At 37.3% G+C, this 19,885-nt stretch overlaps 1 protein-coding gene across 2 annotated transcripts; it reads left to right on the forward strand.

Annotated features, from left to right (window-relative positions):
* Positions 1-49: 49 nt before the first annotated feature.
* Positions 50-15,333, forward strand: PAICS (phosphoribosylaminoimidazole carboxylase and phosphoribosylaminoimidazolesuccinocarboxamide synthase). Of its 2 annotated transcripts, XM_033106417.1 has the most exons (10): positions 50-127; positions 628-694; positions 1,908-2,105; positions 7,685-7,863; positions 8,954-9,133; positions 9,226-9,339; positions 10,042-10,125; positions 10,999-11,179; positions 12,654-12,812; positions 15,045-15,333. In XM_033106417.1, the coding sequence occupies exons 2-10, from the start codon at positions 679-681 to the stop codon at positions 15,209-15,211; spliced, it is 1,278 nt and encodes a 425-aa protein (XP_032962308.1). In that variant the 5' UTR covers positions 50-127; positions 628-678; the 3' UTR covers positions 15,212-15,333. The 2 variants fall into 2 exon arrangements, with proteins under 2 accessions (XP_032962308.1, XP_032962306.1); XM_033106415.1 differs by lacking the exon at positions 50-127 and having other exon boundaries at positions 289-694.
* The last annotated feature ends 4,552 nt before the right edge of the window (positions 15,334-19,885 follow it).

Consider the following 19,885-nt stretch of genomic DNA (forward strand, 5'->3'; position numbering starts at 1 on the left):
GCGTGATTAGCTAGTCCCTCCTCCGCCGCCGCCGCCGCGCCACAGAGGAGAGGCGGGGTCACAGGCTTGCGGGGAGTAGAGCTAGTCCGCCACTGGAGCTTTACGGGAGGTCAATTTTCCTGCTCTAGTAAATCTCCGTTATTTTCTAGCATCTAAGACTGGGGTGATGAGGCTAGCGGGGTTAACGTCATTTCTCTCCCAGAGGATGTAAACTTTGTATGGCCCTACCCACATGCTTTCCCCCAGGGGTCCCTATTTGGTGCACTCCAACCTCTGAACCGCTATTCCTGCGGAGAAGGGCGCCGGGCCCGCGGGCTTCTGTAGGATGGGGCGGGGCCGCCAGCGCGCGCCACTTTTCGCCTTTCCTGGAACAGCGCCGGCGCGGGGCTGGGGAGAGTGACGGTCAGCGTTGCTGCGCCTGCGCCGCGGGAATCCGCGGAGAAAACGCTCATTCGCGGAGTTGAAATTTCTGTGGGTCGGCAGGGGCTCCGGTGTTCCGTGGGTGCTGTTGGTGCTCGACCAGAGCGCGAGTGGGCGCTGTGGGTCCCACGACACCGCCTGGGGTGTATCTGTGGCGCGCGCCTCCCCTCCCCGCCCTGTGAGCCTCTGACCACTCCTCTTTTCCAGAATCCTGCGTCTCTTCCTAGCGCGGCCACTGTCCCCAGTCCCCCAAGGAAAATGGCGACAGCTCAGGGTGAGTAATGGGCGTCCCTAGGAGACAGCCGGGGACTTCATGCCCTCCGCGGCCTTCCGGCCCCTCTCGGGCCTTGAGCTCGCGGGCTCGGCGAGGACACGTGCGCGCCCCGTGGCCTAGATGACAGCCTCCCCGGGACTGTGCGGGGTCTCCCTGCAGCCGCCGCTCTAGGCCGCTAGGCGGGCGGACACGTGGCCCAGGTGCCGCGGAAAGACGCATTGGAAACAGCGCACCCGGGCCTCTCCGAACTTTCTCAAACACCCAGAACTGCTTCTGGGGTGGGGAAAAGGAATAAAGTAGAGGAAAAGGATAATTAAAACGAGAAATGGCGAGGGATTAGAGAGGTGCGGGAACATCAGGTGTTGACTCTAACCCCAAGTCTTACTTTTCCCGTTAGGTTAATAACCTGTTGTTCCAGAAAGTTAATAATTGAACTTTCAGAAAAATTTGCTCTTTTCTGTCCAGATTTTGTGTGTGTTTTTAAAGTAGTCGTTTGGTGCCATGATGGCTTCGGAGAGCTTCAAAACGACCAGGCAGAAAGTTTCCTTGCTTCATTTTGCATTTATCATATTTACTAATCATTTTGTCGAGGAGTGATTATATCCTCAGTAAAGATTGTGCCATTTATGCTGGTAAAACGTTGGGTTTTTCCCCCCACAAATTCAATTTCTAAATTTATGGTGAACCAAAATCCTTGTATTGGCCTATCAGTACTTTCTCTTCCACAAAGAAAAAATTGAATTTACATTAAAAATTTTAGACTAAACAGAAAGATCCAGATGATAAGTAACAGCTCCATAAAATCAAGGCATTAGATCAGAATTTTTCCTGCCATATCTCTAAAGTAGTAGAATCTCTAAAATGTTTTTCACTTCCTTCATCTTGCATATTCTTGGCAAGTTAATCTTGCTAAAATGTTCACTTTTATGGTTTCTAAATGGCACTTTCTTGCTTTTTGATACTTAGTTTCTTAATCTCTATAGTAATTATTTACATAGTAATAATTCCTCACAAAATTGTGTGAATCAAATATGATAAATGCATGTGAAAATATTTTGTAGAGTATAAGCTTCTATGCAGATGAGTTAATTTTTATTAAAATTATTACTTATCCACTCTTTATGTTCACTGATTCATTATTCTAGGTGTTTAGTCTTCAATATTAAGGAAATTTCTTCCTGAAATCTGATGTTTCCATTTTATTTATTTACAGTACTGAACATTGGTAAAAAGCTCTATGAAGGTAAAACAAAAGAAGTCTATGAATTGTTAGATAGTCCAGGAAAAGTCCTCCTGCAGTCCAAGGACCAGATTACTGCAGGAAATGCAGCCAGAAAGAATCACCTGGAAGGAAAAGCTGCAATCTCAAATAAAACTACGAGTTGTATTTTTCAGTTGCTACAGGAAGCAGGTAAGTGGTTCTCCCAGTAGCCTCCCCTTCATGTTCTCTCTCACACAATCGTATTAGTCCTTTTCATGGGGAAATGACACATTTGAATTAACAACATGTTGGTTACCGGCTATAGTTTTTAATTATTACAGTGAGTAGGTAAGTGGCTTCCCCCACAATCTCTTCCCTTTCACACGCACACATACACACACACTTGGATCTCTTTCATGGGGAGATGACATTTGGATTAACAACATTTTGTTCGGAGATGTCTCACAAGTTTATTGAAATCAAACCAGGAACTCTTAAATTTCACTATAACGCTTTGCTTGATTTGGAATTGGTAAGTAGTATCATGTAGTTAGTTCCAAGGCATCTTAACAGTTTGCTCTAGTTTTTGTCTGGCACGTATATCTTCCTTGCAACTTATGTCTCCTAGGTCATCGTCCTAGAAGAGACCTAACTATGAAGGAGCTCAAGGAACTTCCCTATGAAGGAAGCCCTTACTGGTGTTGGGCAGCTCTAATGAATTAAAATTTAGTCTTTGTTATTCTATACAATTATTCTTTGTTCCACCCCTTGGAGATAATACAGAATTTCAAATTTCTCTTATGCTTGAAATCTCTGTAAAGTATTTGAAGACTAACCACAACTTCTCCTGCCATTCCCCAAGTGAAGAATCTGGCAAAGATCTTCAGGGTTACCTCCTACTCTGAAACTGAATGAAGACTATTTCCAATAGAGAAATCTATTAGATGAAACTAAGATCACAACATTGTGTGGAGAGCACTTGGAGTGAATGGAGGGAAATTAGGATAAAGGGTTTTCTGCAGGGATTCATTCAGCAGCTGATTGGTCTGTAGTGTGTGAAATCTATAGTAAAAGATTTGAGCTTTCTCCCTCCACTGCCTCATTGCCTTGTATCACTCAACCTTTGAAGCCTCCGGTTCCTTACCTATAAAAGCTTTATTCTTTATCATCTTAGTTCTAATTTTATAATTTAACAACACTGTCTCCTTTTACTTCCACTATTCCCAGCTGCCCTTGCATAACTTAGAGCTTCCAGTAAGCATTACTCTTTATTAAATCCAAAAGGGGGCTTAATACTTTTGTTTCCAGTCAAGATAGCTGTAATACCTTCCACAAAATGACAAGGTAATTCAAGTTAAATCCATTTTGTCAGTACAGAATGGGTTCTTGAGTAGTTTTGCCTCTTCCAAAGTACCGTTTCACATTTTTATGTTTGAAAAAAATTGTTTAATTGCTTATCTAAATTGTCATCCACACCATAAATCCCTCTGTGTATTGAAAGTATATTGCTATAAATTTAAAGAACCTCCCACAATTCCTAAGTAATATGATTCAAGATTTTTATTTTAAGCCTTCCTTGATTGGTAGTTTCCCAATGACTTAGTAGATTTCTAGAGAGAACATAAAACTAATTTTAGGTTCCTTTTGCAATATAGATAAGTGACCCATTTTTAACCTCCCAAGTTATTTCCTTCTCCCAATACACATTAAAATTTTTTAGTTACTTAACACTATAAATTGTTAATACAAAGATTAGTTTCTGTGTACCCACAGTAATTGTACATAGTAGCTGTGGGATTATATGTATACCTCAAAGTAATGGACGGTAAGTACAGGCCCAAGGTTTTATTTGCTTATTCAATAAGGCACTATTCAGTGCAACTTACTGGGGGTTAAAGACAAGTGAATTAGGGGGATCCAAGTTGTCTCTGTCCAGGACTTTACTAGTTTGGACTTGGAGAGTCCTGTGTCTGAGATAACTAGGAAAGTTGGCCACCCTAAATGAAGTACTCTGACAACTCTCTTTAAACTACTGTGTTTGGCACATTTAACATAGCTAAAACTTACTTGGCTTATAGGGCATGTTGAAAAGTGTTTTTCAGGCTTTATATGTTGTGAAATTAAGGAAAACTTAGGTTTTTAAAAATTCTTACACAGACCAGTTTTAGGGGACAGATTATGAGTTCTATTAAGCCTTATCTAATTTTTACTTGCTAATAGTTGAATAAATGCTATGTGTAGTTGACCACCAGGGGTCTATTTAAAATTGCTTCCTCTACAACTAAGATTATGTTCCAAATTAACATATTTCTAGAAATTGGATTGAGAAGAGCACCAGAATGAAAATCAGTAAATGAAGATTCTAGTTTTCTCGTCGTCACTCATAAGCAAACTAAAATGCTGTACATATAACAGGTATAGATAATACTGTTTTTTCATGGAAATAATATTACATGCTGTACCTGAGTTACAAGTTTTGTGGATTTGGTCTCAATACTTAAAAATCAAAATTTAACCTTTTAAGTCTAACCTTCTCCCCCACAGAAACTCACTGTAATTACATTTTGGTGTGAGTGTAGTAGTGACATGATTAACAGTCCTGCAGTTGCCAAACCACAGATGGAGAGCTGGGCAGCTTTAATACATGGATGGCCTCAGGGGTATGTGGACTGATTAGCTGTCATATGTGGCCATTTTACTTCATATTAAGTGACATTTACATTTTCTTAGCAACCTTGATAGTTTTGAATTGTGTAGACAACAGTTCTTTTTCTCATCATGTATAGTCAAATTTTCTTTAATGGTTAGCATGTGTATTAGAAGCAATCATGTCATTTAAATTAATCGCTCTTTTAGAAGCAATTTATTTTTTCTGTATGAGATCTTGACCATAAGTTGATTCTGTGCTTTGGGTTCCCTTTGGGGGGTTGGGGGACTCCCTCTGGGTAAAACTAACTATTGTTTATACTTACGCAATAGATTTAAATACTAAATCTCTCGAGTCTGTTAGAGGAATGAGCATGTATGACTAATGATTAACCGGACTTAAAAAGAAGAGCTCTTGAAGCCAGTTATGTAGTTAATCACTTCAAGTTAAGGATTGATGTCAGTCACCTGCCTGCCCACGAGCCCAGTCATTCTTTAAAAGAAAAATTACTATTTTACTTATATTCTCTCCCAGAGTCCCTGTTCATGCAGCATACCACAATTTATTTTCCTTGTTTCCATTGAATTTTAACTAGTCAAACCCAGAGGGAATGCAGAGAACACAGTGCAGGTTTTAGAACAGAACAGTGCATTTCAAGTGCAGGCACCATTACCAACTGGCAGCATGACCTAGTTTGTCAAATTACTTAATTTCTTTGAACCTCTGCTTCTTTCACTGTAAAATGAAATACCTGCCTTGAAAATTTTATATTTGGTTAAATGAGATAACACATAAACACTTAGCACAGTGCAGGGTTTCCGTAAATGTAGCTTCCTTTCGTTATGGATACATAAAATCAAAGATCCCCAATACTTTTCCCCCGTTTTTCCACCTGTCCCCCCTCCCCCACTCCGGTTCAAGCCGTTGTTTCTGTCTAGTTGTGTAGGACACAGCTCCCTGGCCCACGCTGGTGTTATGAGCCTTGCGCTCCCCCCCGCTGCGGCAGTCGGTCACCGGTCGTCGGTCGGCTGCTCACGGCAGCTCTTGCTGGCTGCCGGCTACTCACGCTGGCCACCGGCTGCTCATGGCAGCACACAGCAGCCCACTGCAGCACCACAGCCCGTGGCAGCTCACCCCGACCTCCGGCTGCTCACGACAGTCCACCTCCAGGGAGAACCATTATGCACAATCTTAGCTGTAGAGGACGCAGCTCGCTGGCCCATGTGGGAATTGAACCAGCGACCTCAGCGTTAGGAACACAGTACTCCAACCACCTGAGCCACCAGGCCAGCCCCCCAATACTTCCTTGATAAGAAAAATGTCATCCTAGATTAGAGGATTAGATTGGAATTGGAGGTACTAACATTGCAGCCTCAAGACGAGCATTATTATGTTAAACCCATGCAGGTTTCTAAGAGATGTTTTAATTCACATTAATGTCTAGTATTTGTACTATGATGTACTAACACTTCTAGGAGAGGCAGTATATTAAAGTGGTTAAGTGGGCAGCTCATCAAGTGCAGACAGTGTGTCGGAAACCCTGCTTTACCTAGTACTAGCTGATGTGGCAACTACTATGCCTCAGTGTTCTTATATGTTTTGTTGGGTGATCATCATACTATCTACCTTATCAGGTGTTAAGAGGATTAAACAAAAAGAAAATGAATTTACAATGCCTGACATAAGATAGGGCTTGATACTTTTTAAAATTGTGATGGAATATACATATATGATTTAACATTTTAACCATTTTTTAAGTGTACAATTCAATGGCAGTAAGTATATTCTCTGTGTTATGCAGCTATCACCACTATCCATTTCCAGAACTTTTTCATTGTCCCAGACAGAAACCCTGACCCATTAAATAATAACTCTCCATTTCCCCTTCTCCCCAGTTCCTGGTATCCTCTGTCCTACTATCTATTTTAGGTACCCCATATAAATGGAATGAATTATATAATATTTGTCCTTTATTTCACTTAGCATTTTTTCAAGTTTAATTTGTTAGAGCATGTATCAAAATTTCATTCCTTTTTTATGACTGAATACCACTGTATGTATGTACTGCATCTTGTCTGTCCATTCCTCTGTTGATGGACACTTGGGTTGTTTCCCCTTTCGGCTATTGTGAATTACGCTGTTGTGAACATTGGTGTACAATTACCTGTTTGAGTCCCTGCTTTCAATTTTTAATATTGCCTCTCGAAGTGTTACCACATCACCGTACAAAGTAATACTGTAGCATTAACATGGATTAAAATGTGGAAAACTGCATGGGTTTAACACAATAATGCTCATCTTCAGGCTGCAATGTTAGTACCTAGAATATCTATAAGTGGAATTGCTGGATCATATGATTCATGGTAATATTGTAACTATTTTTGGAAAGATTATTTCCAAGGCCACCACATAAAGTAGCTGGCATCCTAAACATCACAAGTGAGCTCTTTATCTTAATTTTCCAATAGCAGTTTGCACAAGAGAGAAGGGAGAGGAAGGACAAATATTTTCTTTGCTCTTCATCATGTTGGCCACTGTGTTCCTGCTGCTACATACTGGATGCTGCTTCAAGGATTATTTGCTTCAAAAATTAAGAGAAAAACGCTATCCAAAACTTAGGGCTATATCTAATTGTGATAAGTAAATTGATATTTTACAAGGCCCGCATAATACTGGACTATAGAATATGCGAATCCTGCAACTAAATCTGATAATTTAGTGCCACCTAGTGTATGTTATGTGACTTGTGAAAAGTTAAGTACCCACTGGCAGAGGAGGTACTCAAAAAGTATTTTTTGAATTAATGAGTGGTAAGGACACTGTGACCCATATCTTCTGATTCAGTATATACTTTGCCATGTGACATTGGTGAAATATTCCTGAATATTTTGATAAGCAATAGAAAGCATGTTAATAATTTTGTTTTTCTACTTCCACCTTTTTGAAAAAACTTAATTTATTTTTGATAGTGCCATTTAGGGGTAATGCATTTAGCTAGAGTATTTGTTTTGTATTTTGTAAAAGGTAGGGTTTATTATGCCTCAGATCTACCTTTTAAAGTATAATTGTAAGCTTCTTTCTTTTTTTTTTCACTTTTTTTTTTTTTTTTTTTTTTTTTTTTTTACTTTTTACCAACATATAGGTATAAAAACTGCTTTCACCAGAAAATGTGGGGAGACAGCATTCATTGCACCTAAGTGTGAAATGATTCCAATTGAATGGGTTTGTAGAAGAATAGCAACTGGTTCTTTTCTCAAAAGAAATCCTGGTGTCAAGGAAGGATATAAGTTTTACCCACCTAAAGTGGAGTTGTTTTTCAAGGTAATTATTTTATGCATCAGTGTCTTACTATAACATAGCTGCAAATGTATAATTACCAAGTCAAAAAAATTTGACATTATTAAAGCTTTTGATACTGCAATTGTGATTCCAAAAACATGTCAATAATGTTCACTTTCATTAGCAGTGATAATTTAACTTTTTGAAAGAAAACATCTGTGAAAAATTTATTTATCTTACTTTTGACCAAGATAACTAACAAAATGAACAAATTAAAATAACAGTTACTAGGAAGTAACAATTCAAAAAAATTTTCAATTTACTGTTGAAGAGTTTGAAATAAAGGCTATTATGAGGGATATTTTTATAGTCTAATGCAGCATATTAGTTTAATGTCTCATAAGCAAAAACATACAATAAAGAATGTAGGAATCAGTGGTGATGAATTTGTATTGGTTTTCTTTATTGAAACTGCCTTTCTCTTTCCATCTTTGGTTATGCTGTTCAGCATAGTTCTACTTCAGAAGCAATGTCAGTGTTATATTTTTAATTACTGAACTGCACAGTTTAAATTTGTATTATGTTTTTAATTACACAAATCAAGAATCCATAAAAGTTTCATGTAAATTTGAGACACTACTTAGAATAAAAGTATTTTATTTTTTCATTAATCTCTACTTGGTATGAAGTCTCTTGAATCATCAAATAATGTCCCTAAAGACCTGTAATCTTGTATAAATTCTTACCAAAAATAAGGTCAGGAGATTATGACAACTGCATCCTGGAAGATTAGCTGGACTAAAATGTGTTGGCCCTTTTACCATGTCTGTTGTGGGATAAAGGAAAAATAAAAATCACAAACTTGTGCTTAAATTAGTTTATATAGAACAAATTCAGATACTTGATGATCTAGAATAAGTTACCTAAATGTTTTGAATTGTAAAGTAGCTATTGAATGCAGACAAATTAAAAATAATTGCTGGAATTAAAAGGTATTTTAAATAAAAAATCTTTGTAGAGAAAATGAATATTTCTGAGTAATTCATGTTCAAGGAAAAAAGGACTTCAGTTTATCTGAAAACTTCAAAAAGCTTATATTTAAATTAATTGTACTCCTATACTTTATTCTCAGGATGATGCCAATAATGATCCACAGTGGTCTGAGGAACAGCTCATTGCTGCAAAATTTTGCTTTGCTGGACTTGTTATAGGCCAAACTGAAGTGGATATCATGAGTCATGCTACACAGGCTATTTTTGAAATACTGGAGAAATCCTGGTTGCCCCAGAACTGTACACTGGTTGATATGAAGGTACAAATTAAAATGGAGATTTGATAGTGAAGATTATAACTGAGAAATGTCTTTAGTTTTGAACAACCTATTTGGTGATATGCTGTTTCTAGATTGAGTTTGGTGTTGATGTCACCTCCAAAGAAATTGTTCTTGCTGATGTTATTGATAATGATTCCTGGAGACTCTGGCCATCAGGAGATCGAAGCCAACAGAAAGACAAACAGGTAGGTAAAGCATTAGGTTTTTTTAATTCTTTGCAAGATCTGGCAGAGGTAGAGAAGAAACGGAAGATGGGAGGAAAAGAGAAGGCAATTTTTTTGTTCTTCATGATATAAACCTGAGTTGTTGAATGCTGTTTTATTTTTAAAGATAAATATGTTTCCTATATACTGAAAAAAAGATAGGAATAATATCTTACATTTACAAAGCAGATTTCTCATTTATTATTTTAATAAACTCACACAGAGCAAGTATTATCCTTGTTTGGCTGATTGAAAACTAAGGCTCTAAGAGGATAGATATCCTTACAAGTACAAGAGTAACTGGCAGATCCGGAACTCTGTCCCAAGTTTTCCGGGTATTATCAGGTTCTATTTCTGCTCTTCCCTATGAAAAACAAAATTAGGGCAAGACCCTCTATATACTTATATGTACATAAGAATTGTCAGTGCAGTTAATTGTAGTTGCTAGTGTAGACAGCGCTTATCCTTAAATGAAAATATAAGCATACTTCAATTCACTGTCTGAACTTTCCTTAGTCTAATTGAGGAAATGAACTTGTAAGCTCAGATACATTTTCAGATATATCCCTTGCTAGGCAAACTCTTCATAATCTGTACCCAAACCTCAGAAACCGAATAATTTCAGATAGCAAGAGTATTACTAACAGTATATTTGCATTCTAAACTTTCTATCTTATTTTCTAGTCATATCGTGACCTCAAGGAAGTAACTCCTGAAGGGCTCCAGATGGTAAAGAAAAATTTTGAGTGGGTTGCAGAAAGAGTAGAGGTAAACCTTTTGTAGTAAATCCATACTACATTTTGTGTTTTTCTCCAAGAAAATCTTGCTTCCAGAAGAAAAAAAGAGGGAGGTGCAGTGTTTTTTTCCAATGACTTGAAAGAAATGAGTACCTTTAAGAAATATGCCAGCTGAACTATCCTCACTGGCATACTGGAACCCCTGCTGACACGCCTCCCAAATCCTGTTGGGGAAACCTGCAATCTTGTCTCCTCCTGGCCCCTGCAGGAGAAGACTTAAATTTCCTATTCACTTCTCCACCGCTACTCAGAGTTCCATTAGCCTGGCTTCTGTTAGCAGAGTTCAAATTGGAACTTCATGTGACATTAAAATGTTACTTTAAGATTTATGGTATTTTGATTACTATAATTCCAATGGGGTTTGTAGTTATTCAATGGTCCTAAGTACCTTTTAGAATATCATTTCCATTGGAACATGCATTTTGAGTTTCATGCAACTAAATATTGACAATTTATAACCTGACCTCTATATTTTGGCTGATTGTGCCTTAAAACCTCCATCAAACAGAATGAAATATAGAATTAAATACATTTATAGCTTCCTGAATATTAAGAGGTTTGAGTATCCTTGCTTCTTGTAATAACAAACATAATTTTATCTGATTACAAATCATACTCTTTAGGTCTTAATTAGGAAGAACTCTTTATTTTAGAGAGGTTATTTTGAAAAATTCTGTATCATTTTGTTCTGTCTTAAATTTGGTCTATTAAAAAATATTCTGTCCAGATCTAATCTGACTCTAAACTATAGCTGTGTAAACTGACTATTCTTTTGGTTCTTATCCTTATATGTATCCATTTTTGTCCTTACCTTCTTTTGCATATCCATGTTTTTCTTTTCTAGTTGCTTCTGAAGCCAGAAAGTCAGTGCAGGGTTGTAGTATTGATGGGCTCAACCTCTGATCTCGGTCACTGTGAAAAAATCAAGAAGGCTTGTGGAAATTTTGGCATTCCATGTGAACTTCGGGTAACATCTGCTCATAAAGGACCAGATGAAACTCTGAGGATTAAAGCTGAGTATGAAGGTAAATATCAAATAACTAGAGCATTTCAAGAAGTTCTGATTTTGCCAAAAAATTTTATGTTTACATTAATAATGCTGAACAAGAGCTTTGCTACATTTCCAAGGGGAAAATGTGATAATCTAGGCTTTCATGATACCTCCAAAGAGTTTGAGGAACTTATAAAAGAATGGATCAGAGAGAAAGATCTTGAAAATTCAAGCGTGGAAGGAAAATAAAGACTAGAATCAATCTGTACCTAATAAGAAGCCCCTCAAGCACTGTTTCTAATACATTCCAACAGAAAATAGGCCTCATATTAATTATGGGAGGCCTGAGGTTGAAGCGGCAGATCCTCTCAAGTACCTTTAATGACCAGCCTTTTCTAGGAGGCAATCAAACATGAAATTGAGGAATAATTTCAGAATTTAGTGTATAAAAGAAATGTCTTGATAGGATAGCATTGATGTAAAATTAACAGAGGCCTGGAGATAACCAAATGTTTCTCAATGGGAAAAAATGTTTACTGAGTTTCCCTTCCAAAGGTAGCTGCTACAGGAGCGTAGTTATTAAGTTTTTTTTAATGGGGAGGGGAAGGTCTCAGATCCCTTTGATAAGCTAATAACAGCCAGAAGTCTTTCTCCAGAAAAATATAAAGGAATGATTTATCAAGTTTGTCAAAGAATGAAATGTTTAAGAGATGTGTTAGAAAATATATTGAAGGGATTTAAATATTTGGGTACTATATTACTGAATTTGCCTTCAACTCGTTTCAAGAAGTACCTGTAAACCTTTCATCTCTGTTACCCTGTTGGTTGAAGGACACCAGGACAGATACTGGTTTGGGTGGCATCATTCTTCGTCCTGCTGAGCCTAAGCAGCAATAGTAGAAGGGGCCTTTGAGACAGTCCTTCACTGATACCCTGGAATCCCCTTTAGACCATAGATCTCAAAGATGGTCAGACCTATTCTTTTTTTGTCGGGTGAGTGAGGGAATATTGGGGAACTTTGTGTCTTTCCAGGATGTCAAGTCATTGTTCTCAATCTAGTTGTGGAGGGTGCAGCTCACTGGCTCATGTGGGAATCGAACCGGCGACCTTGGTGTTATGAGCATTGTGCTCCAACCACTGAGTAAACTGATTACCCACCTGCGGCTCAGCTCCAAGCTGAAGCCGTTGTCTTCAATCTAGTTGTGGAGGGCACAGTTCACTGGCCCACGTGGGAATCGAACAGGCAACCTTGCTGTTAAGAGCTTGCGCTCGAACCAACTGAGCCATCCAGCTGCTCCAAGCCAGACACCTATCTCACTACTTCATTAGTTGGCATACAATAAGTGACAGAGTGAACCTTACGTTTTTAATATGTATGTAATAATAGTCTTATTTATGCTTTTTTTGGAGACTAATAAAGGAACTCAAGTAGTTAAGACCCTTTTTTTAACCTATTTTTAAATTTATTTTGACTATTTAGCATAATTGTAAACCTGTGATTTTCCTAGGGGATGGCATTCCTACTGTATTTGTGGCAGTGGCAGGCAGAAGCAATGGTTTAGGACCAGTGATGTCTGGTAACACTGCATACCCAGTTATCAGCTGTCCTCCCCTAACTCCAGACTGGGGAGCTCAGGATGTGTGGTCTTCTCTTCGACTACCCAGTGGTAAGATAAATTGAATTTTTTTAAATTCTTTGTTAAAAATTTTTAGACATGCAAAATAGTAAAGAGAAAAATGTAATAAAATCTCATGTACCCATTACCCATTTTCAGCAACATCTGTTGCATCTATAGCCCTCTCCTAGATTATTTTAAAGCAGAGCTTAAACATTATAACATTTTATACTTAAATATAAATGTCTAGGTGATAAGGACTATAGTTTTTAAATCATAATCATGATACCATATATGGCATCTAAAAAAATTGCAATTTCTTTAAAACATCTAATTTCCAGTTAGTGTTTGAATTTTTCCAATCTTCTCATTTGTTTCTGAATTTTGTTTCTGGAAATTTTGGGGATCTTTTGTCTGTCGGTTATTCTTCAATTTCACAAAGATGTGTCTTGGTGAGTCTGTTTTCATCCTGGGCTTTCAATGGGCCTTTTAATCTGGAACTCTGATTCTTTAGTACTGGGAGGTTTTCCTGAATTACTTAATAATTTCCTTCCCCCTCCATTTTCTCTCTTCTCCTTTTTAGACTTATTATTCAAATTTGGACTTTCTTGATAGCTATTCTATTTTCTTTCTCTTGTTGCTCTACTTTGTGGAATATTTCCTCAACTTTACATCCAAAACAGAGCTCATCTTTTTTTCTTCTCTGGTTTACTCAGCTTTTGAGTGGGTTCTGTAATGTCCGGTTGCTTCTCTTCTTTTCCTGCATCCTGTTTAGGATTAAATTTTCTTGGTCTGCTAACATTCCATTTGCCTTTCAGCTGTGTTTATGTCTATTTTGTTTATTCCCTTTATTGTTTTTATATGATTTCAGAAATACATCTTGTGATTAATCCATCTTTAACTAAACATCTGATTATAGCAACTTCTCAAATTAAAAATCTACAGCGATATATAAAACTAACCAAATTTATAGCAGAGGAATAGTATAGGTATTATACTATTGGTATTACAATGGTATTAATCGGTGGAACTTAGAAAAAGTTATCCATGGGAATGTCATGAGCAAAAATTAGGCAGTTTTTATGTAGTACTGTCCAAGGAGAAACAGGGAATCTGGAAGATGTATACATTCTGATCGCTAGAATTGGGAATAATCTTTTGAGGAACAGTATTACCGTGGCCTGTGTAAAATCCTAAAAACTCCATTTCTCTTTCTCTTATGGCATGCTTATTAGATAACCTAATTTTTTGCTAATTAAGCTTTCCTGGTATCAGAAAGGGAGTCCTGGGCAGGAGGCACAGGTATTTCAGTTACTAGAGTAGAACACTCTACCTAGTATACTACTACTAAAAACAGCTGATACTGAGTACTTACTAGTGCCAAGCACTGCTCCAAGCACTTTATCTGTGTTAAATTGAATCTTCACATAAGATGGCTACTAGTTATCATTCCCATCTTTAGTGTCATTATCCCGGAGATAATAACACTAAAATTAATATTAAGTAACATGACTGCTGTCATGTGAGGAGCTGCATAAATTAATACAAGTTAATAACCTTGTGATTTTTATTTTATTCTTATTGGGGATAGTGAGATTCAAAGAGCCTTGTGAATTCCAAGAATATTGGGAAAATGGAGCTTTTGGATCCATAAGCTAGCTAGTCCTTGACTCTAGTGAAAGACATTACGTCACCGCCATGCAACTGCCTGAGCAAACATGCAGCCCCCAAGGAAGTTACTTTTTTACTGTCTTTTAGATCTTATTACTATTGAATGTATTTATAACCTTATATTTATTAAGATAATTCTTTGGATTTGACATTTTTTACTGCTTAAAAAATGTTAAAGTAGTTCAAGTGTAAAGATAAAGGAGTAGCTAGGATATTATCAAAACACTTAGCATACCTCGTTTGACTAAGAACAGGTACTTCTACCCACTTACCTTGTCTCGTTTTATTTCTATTGCCTTTCACCGGGGATTTAAAGGGATTGTGTATATGAAAAGAATTTTTTTGCCTGTGGATTTGGTGAGAAGAGTGATAGATGATGTACATAAAATATTGTTCATGGCAGATAGATATTTATCCTCTTATAATCACTTGAGCACTCCAAAGGAAGGATAGAAACTCCTGCAGATCCTACTATAGACAAGAACAATAAAGTAGCTTCTTACTGTCTGTGGCTAACAGGACTTCTCTGAGTATAAAATAGTTGGCTTAAGTGGCATTTTCGTTATGAATTGACAGCTCAATTTTATTTTTTTTTTATTTTTGAACCAATAGGTCTTGGCTGTTCAACCATACTTTCTCCAGAAGGATCAGCTCAGTTTGCTGCTCAGATATTTGGATTAAACAACCATTTGGTATGGGCCAAACTACGAGCGAGTATATTAAACACATGGATTTCCTTGAAGCAGGCTGACAAGAAAATAAGAGAGGGTAATTTATAAGAAAGAACATCTGTATTTTTTTTAGGAGAAAAGACTGTCTAGTTTAGCTGCAGGAAAAAATATCAAGCAAGATGGAAAGATTTTAAATCAATCAGAGGAAACAAAATGTATTAGTAAATAAATACTTCTCTAGATTCATGGATTAGTAAATATATGTACATATTTAAGGACATTTTAAAATTAATCTCTTACCCACTATATAGTCATTGTTAGGTAGGTAACATAATCAAATATGTTTCTTAAATGCTAATGTCCTATTATAGAGCTCTGAAGTTACTACTTGACTTTCTATATTTCAGCCCATAAATTTTAGAAAGTTAAAATGGTTGTATCTTAGAGAAAGCTGGTGAGAGCAATATAATCCTCTGTCAATTTGACCTTTACAAAATTCTAAGAGCATGTTTTTTTTATTTGAAGCCAGTATCTCAAAATGATATTTTCTCTAGCTATTAATAGAGGTAACATTTTGCTTTTTTTAAGAAAAATTGAGATTGGTGTTGAGGGTAGGGAAGACACAAGAAATAAGGGGGCACTATGGAACCACGGAAAGGGGACTTTTCTGAGAACTCGGATATGTGTCAGGGCAATTGGCCATGGAAAAAAGGTAGAGCCACCTTTGCCATTCCAAATGAAAGATTTAGTAAAGTTAAGCCAAGTTAAGATTTAGCCAAGTTAAGACTTGGCTACGGTGAGTATCTGTGGATCATAAAATTCTTTTAATTCTGGTTAATTTTAGCCACACTGACCATCATTTTCAGAAATTGGAATCTCCCAGTTGATAACCATCACTAGATTCTTTCTTATAATAGTGTAAGTCTGGGCAGTGTACCCAGCAAGATTCACGTCTAAAGGAGCAGTTACTGAGAGGTATCATAGTTCATCAATCTATAAACTATATAGTTGGAAATCACTGTTACAATTATGCAGCCCTGAGAATTTTAGATTACTAAACTTTCATCCAAGTGTCCATGAACCCTATAAACTTACATGTAAAATTTTATGTGTGCTCACTTTTATGGAAAGGGAGCAATTATAGTTTTATCAAAAAGGTCTGTGTCCGCCAAAATGTTAATCTCTGATACAGATAAACTCTTGGTTAAGACCCTTGCCACTGGCCTACACTGTCTGCACTTTTTGACCCTTATACTCACTGTAGCAAATCAGAATCTTGATGTTTTTCTGACCTTTCCCATATAGCTCATCACCAAGTCTTGAGTTTGTTACCCTGTTTACCCACACTGTACAAAAGCCTCAAGTAGGGGTCAAATTCTACATTAGCCTGTTAGGGCTTAATTCTTAGCTCAACCTTTTTAAAGTTGATTGTCCAAGGGCTTACAACATAAGCACTTACCATCTTTTGCAACAGACTCCTTTGAAATATGAATGTTCTTGACCTTCTCCCTAGAAAATTACACACAAGTCACCAATAGATTCCTTTGGTTCTTGGAGTCCCTTGAAGCCTATTCGTGGTCTATAGGTTAAGAATCGCTGATGTAACCCATCAACGGAGCTTGCTTTCCTCATAATTTTTGGATCACTTATTTGTACCTTTAGTTAGAATGTCCTCATTTCTGTCATTAAAATCTATTCCTTAGTTACTGGAGCTTTATCTTCACTGTCTCCATGAAACCTTCCCTAATCACCTATAGCTACAGTGGCTAGTATAAGAAGTTCTTACTCTGTTGGATGGTAAGCTCCAAGAGACAAAATGAATTTTTTTACACTTTATTTCCCTCACACTGCCTTATGATCTGATATGCTATGCCTGGCTGGCTGTCAGACATGGGGGAATTGTGAAAATCATGGCTTAATTTTCTTGTGTTCACAAGAATAATTAAAGATTTGATTTTAACATCTTTAAAACTTTGGCTTCATGGTTATTCAATAGTCATTGGCTGCTATGTCAGCTCTTCTGTCCTTGCCTAGCAAAAACTCCACCTGTTTCTGTACAGTACATGACAATGTTCAAACACTGATTTAGGATTGACCATTATCAATGGTCATCAGTTTCACTATTTGTTTAGTAGTCCACAGTGCTAGAGTAAATTCTTGTTTGAAAGTATTTTAACTTGTAAAAAGTAACTTACACCTAACTGGTTTGCCATCTTTGAGTATGGACTTGTAGCTAAACGTGAAAAGAGGAAGAAAAATTGTGCCCAATAATGTAGTATTTAAATTTTGTGTCATAAGCCATGCTTAGAATGGCTGTTTTAATACCTTCTGAAATTTAAACATTGCAGCCAAATAAAAGACAAAGATTCAACGCTTGTGTGAGGCTTTATTTATTCATCCATTTGTGAAATATGTTTTGCCTGGTTTTATTCTGGGTCCTAGGAAAGCATCAATGAATAGAGACAAGGCCCCCACCCTCACAAAACTGACATATTATTGGAGATGACAAGCCATAAAAGATAAATTGGATAGATTCAGGGAAGTATACGTGCATATGAAGAATAACCAAGGTGAGAGGATAGTGATAGGAATTAAAAGGAAGGTTTTTGAGTACAGGAGCAGAGCAATGATGTATAAAAAAAAGCAAGCCATATAAAGAATGTGGGGAAATAGCTTTCCAGAGTAAGGGAACAGGAAGTAAAAGCTTTGCATTTTGAGGGCCTGCAAACATGCTAGTATTGCTGGAGCTTTATGAGCAGGGGTAAGAGTAGATCATCTTCATATAAGCCTACAGGCCACACTGAAGTGTGAGGAAAAACCATTGGAAAGTTGGAGCGAGGGTGTGACATGACATACTTATATCATGTTTTAAAGTTCTCCGGCTATTCTGTACAACAGCAAGGAGATTAAGAGGCTGTTGTAGTCCAGGTGAGGGATGATGTGACTTTCAACAAGTTATTTAAATTTTTTGTGACTCAATTTCCTCATCCATAAAATGGGACTAATACCACCCATCTCAAGGTTGAGAATTAATCAGTATATGTAAAGTATGTCCTGGTACATGAACACATTATTATCCATTTAGCAGTGTAGAGGATGGAATGGGTGGAATTGATTCACCATGAAAATTCAATGTTCCCTTCAGCTAATTTCTCAAAATAGGAAAAAAAGGCAGCGTAATATGTGTTAAAACATGATGTGCCATAGCACATCAACAATCTCTCCCTGCCATCTTCAGCAGTCCTTGGAAATGCTTTTAATGGTGCTTTTTGCATTTAACTGCCCACACCCTCAAATACTTACAGAATTGTAAATCTAGTATTGAGGAACAGTGAAAATAGTGGAAAGGAAATAAGTTCCTTTAGCACATGACTGAGCTTCAGTTCTCATTTATAAAGTTGGCTTAACATTTCTTCTGCCTGCATTTGTGTGGATCAAGTGACAATAATGTACATGGAAGCTTCTCAAATCATAAATTGCTAAATCCATTAGTGCAAAAATAAGTTTTTGAGTACCTACTATGTGCAAGCCCCTGAGGATGCAACGATGAAGATCCAATTTCTGCCCTGAATAAGTCCTGGAATATTCCAGGGGCAGATAATTTCAAAACACTATTGTCATAGAGTAAAGGATAGGATATTCTGAATACGCAAAGGAGGAGGGGAGCTAAATGAGTACATATTGTGAGTGAAAAGGAGGGACTCTAAACTCCTTGTACTCTATTTTCAATCCCTTTTACCTTTCCTAACTTCCTTCATAGAATGTATTACCACTGAACATAGTATGTATTTGTTTACTGCTTTTCCCAACCAGAAAACAAATTCTTTAAGTGCACTGGGTTGTCTTTTTGTTAATTGTATCCCTAGCAACTAGTATAATGCCTGACACTGGCACATTCAAGGCACTCAAATATTTTGTCGAATGAGTCAATGCCAATTCCCAAAAGTATGGCAACATGGAACTGCACATATATTATGCAAAGGGAGTAGGGAATGAGGAACAAGTACAGGCCAGGTCATAAAGCCTTATATGTTAGGCTTTGTACTTTGGATTTTCTCCTGAGGGTAGGAGAATGGCATTAGATATATGCTTTTAAAAGATTACTGGTTTGGAAGATGCCTGTTTCAAGAATGGCAGGTTAAATGCAAACAAGTATATTTATATCCTGTTTGCCAGAACACCCCTTTAAAATGACAGAAGAAATCCATAGCAGGCGAATTCTGAGGAATTTCTAGCAGCTACAAAGTACTTGGGAACAGACTGATAACAGATAACAAAGTACTTGGGAACAGACTGATAACAAAAATCAAAATTGTAAATCCTTATATTAAAATCAATAATCTGAAAAGTTAGAAAAGCACTATTGAGGCAATGATGCTTAACCTTGGGGATAGGTGGGTGGATTGGTATAAACGCCTCTGAAGAATCTGATAGAAACTACAAAACCTTTTCTCAGAAAAATTCGCACAAAAATTTGGGTACACCAAGTGCCATCTAGAACTCCCTTAACACCCCCCCCCAATCTATGCATAATTCACTTGAAACCTCTGACGGTTCCACAGCCAGTGAAAGTCCACAGCTCTTCCCATTAAGTTTTACTAATTCACAGAAGTTACATCCTCCCAAGCTAATGTGCTGTTTTTGCATTGTACTATTCTGACCAGATATGAAATGGCCAGGCAGCATACAAAAAAACCATGAGCAGGACAGTTTCTGCCTTCAAGGAACTCACAGATAAGGGGGGGAAATAAGCAAAAACTCATTCAGTTAAGTACCAACTAT

This window comes from Rhinolophus ferrumequinum, chromosome 5 (genome assembly GCF_004115265.2).
Source record: "Rhinolophus ferrumequinum isolate MPI-CBG mRhiFer1 chromosome 5, mRhiFer1_v1.p, whole genome shotgun sequence".
In the NCBI taxonomy this organism is placed as follows: domain Eukaryota; kingdom Metazoa; phylum Chordata; class Mammalia; order Chiroptera; family Rhinolophidae; genus Rhinolophus; species Rhinolophus ferrumequinum.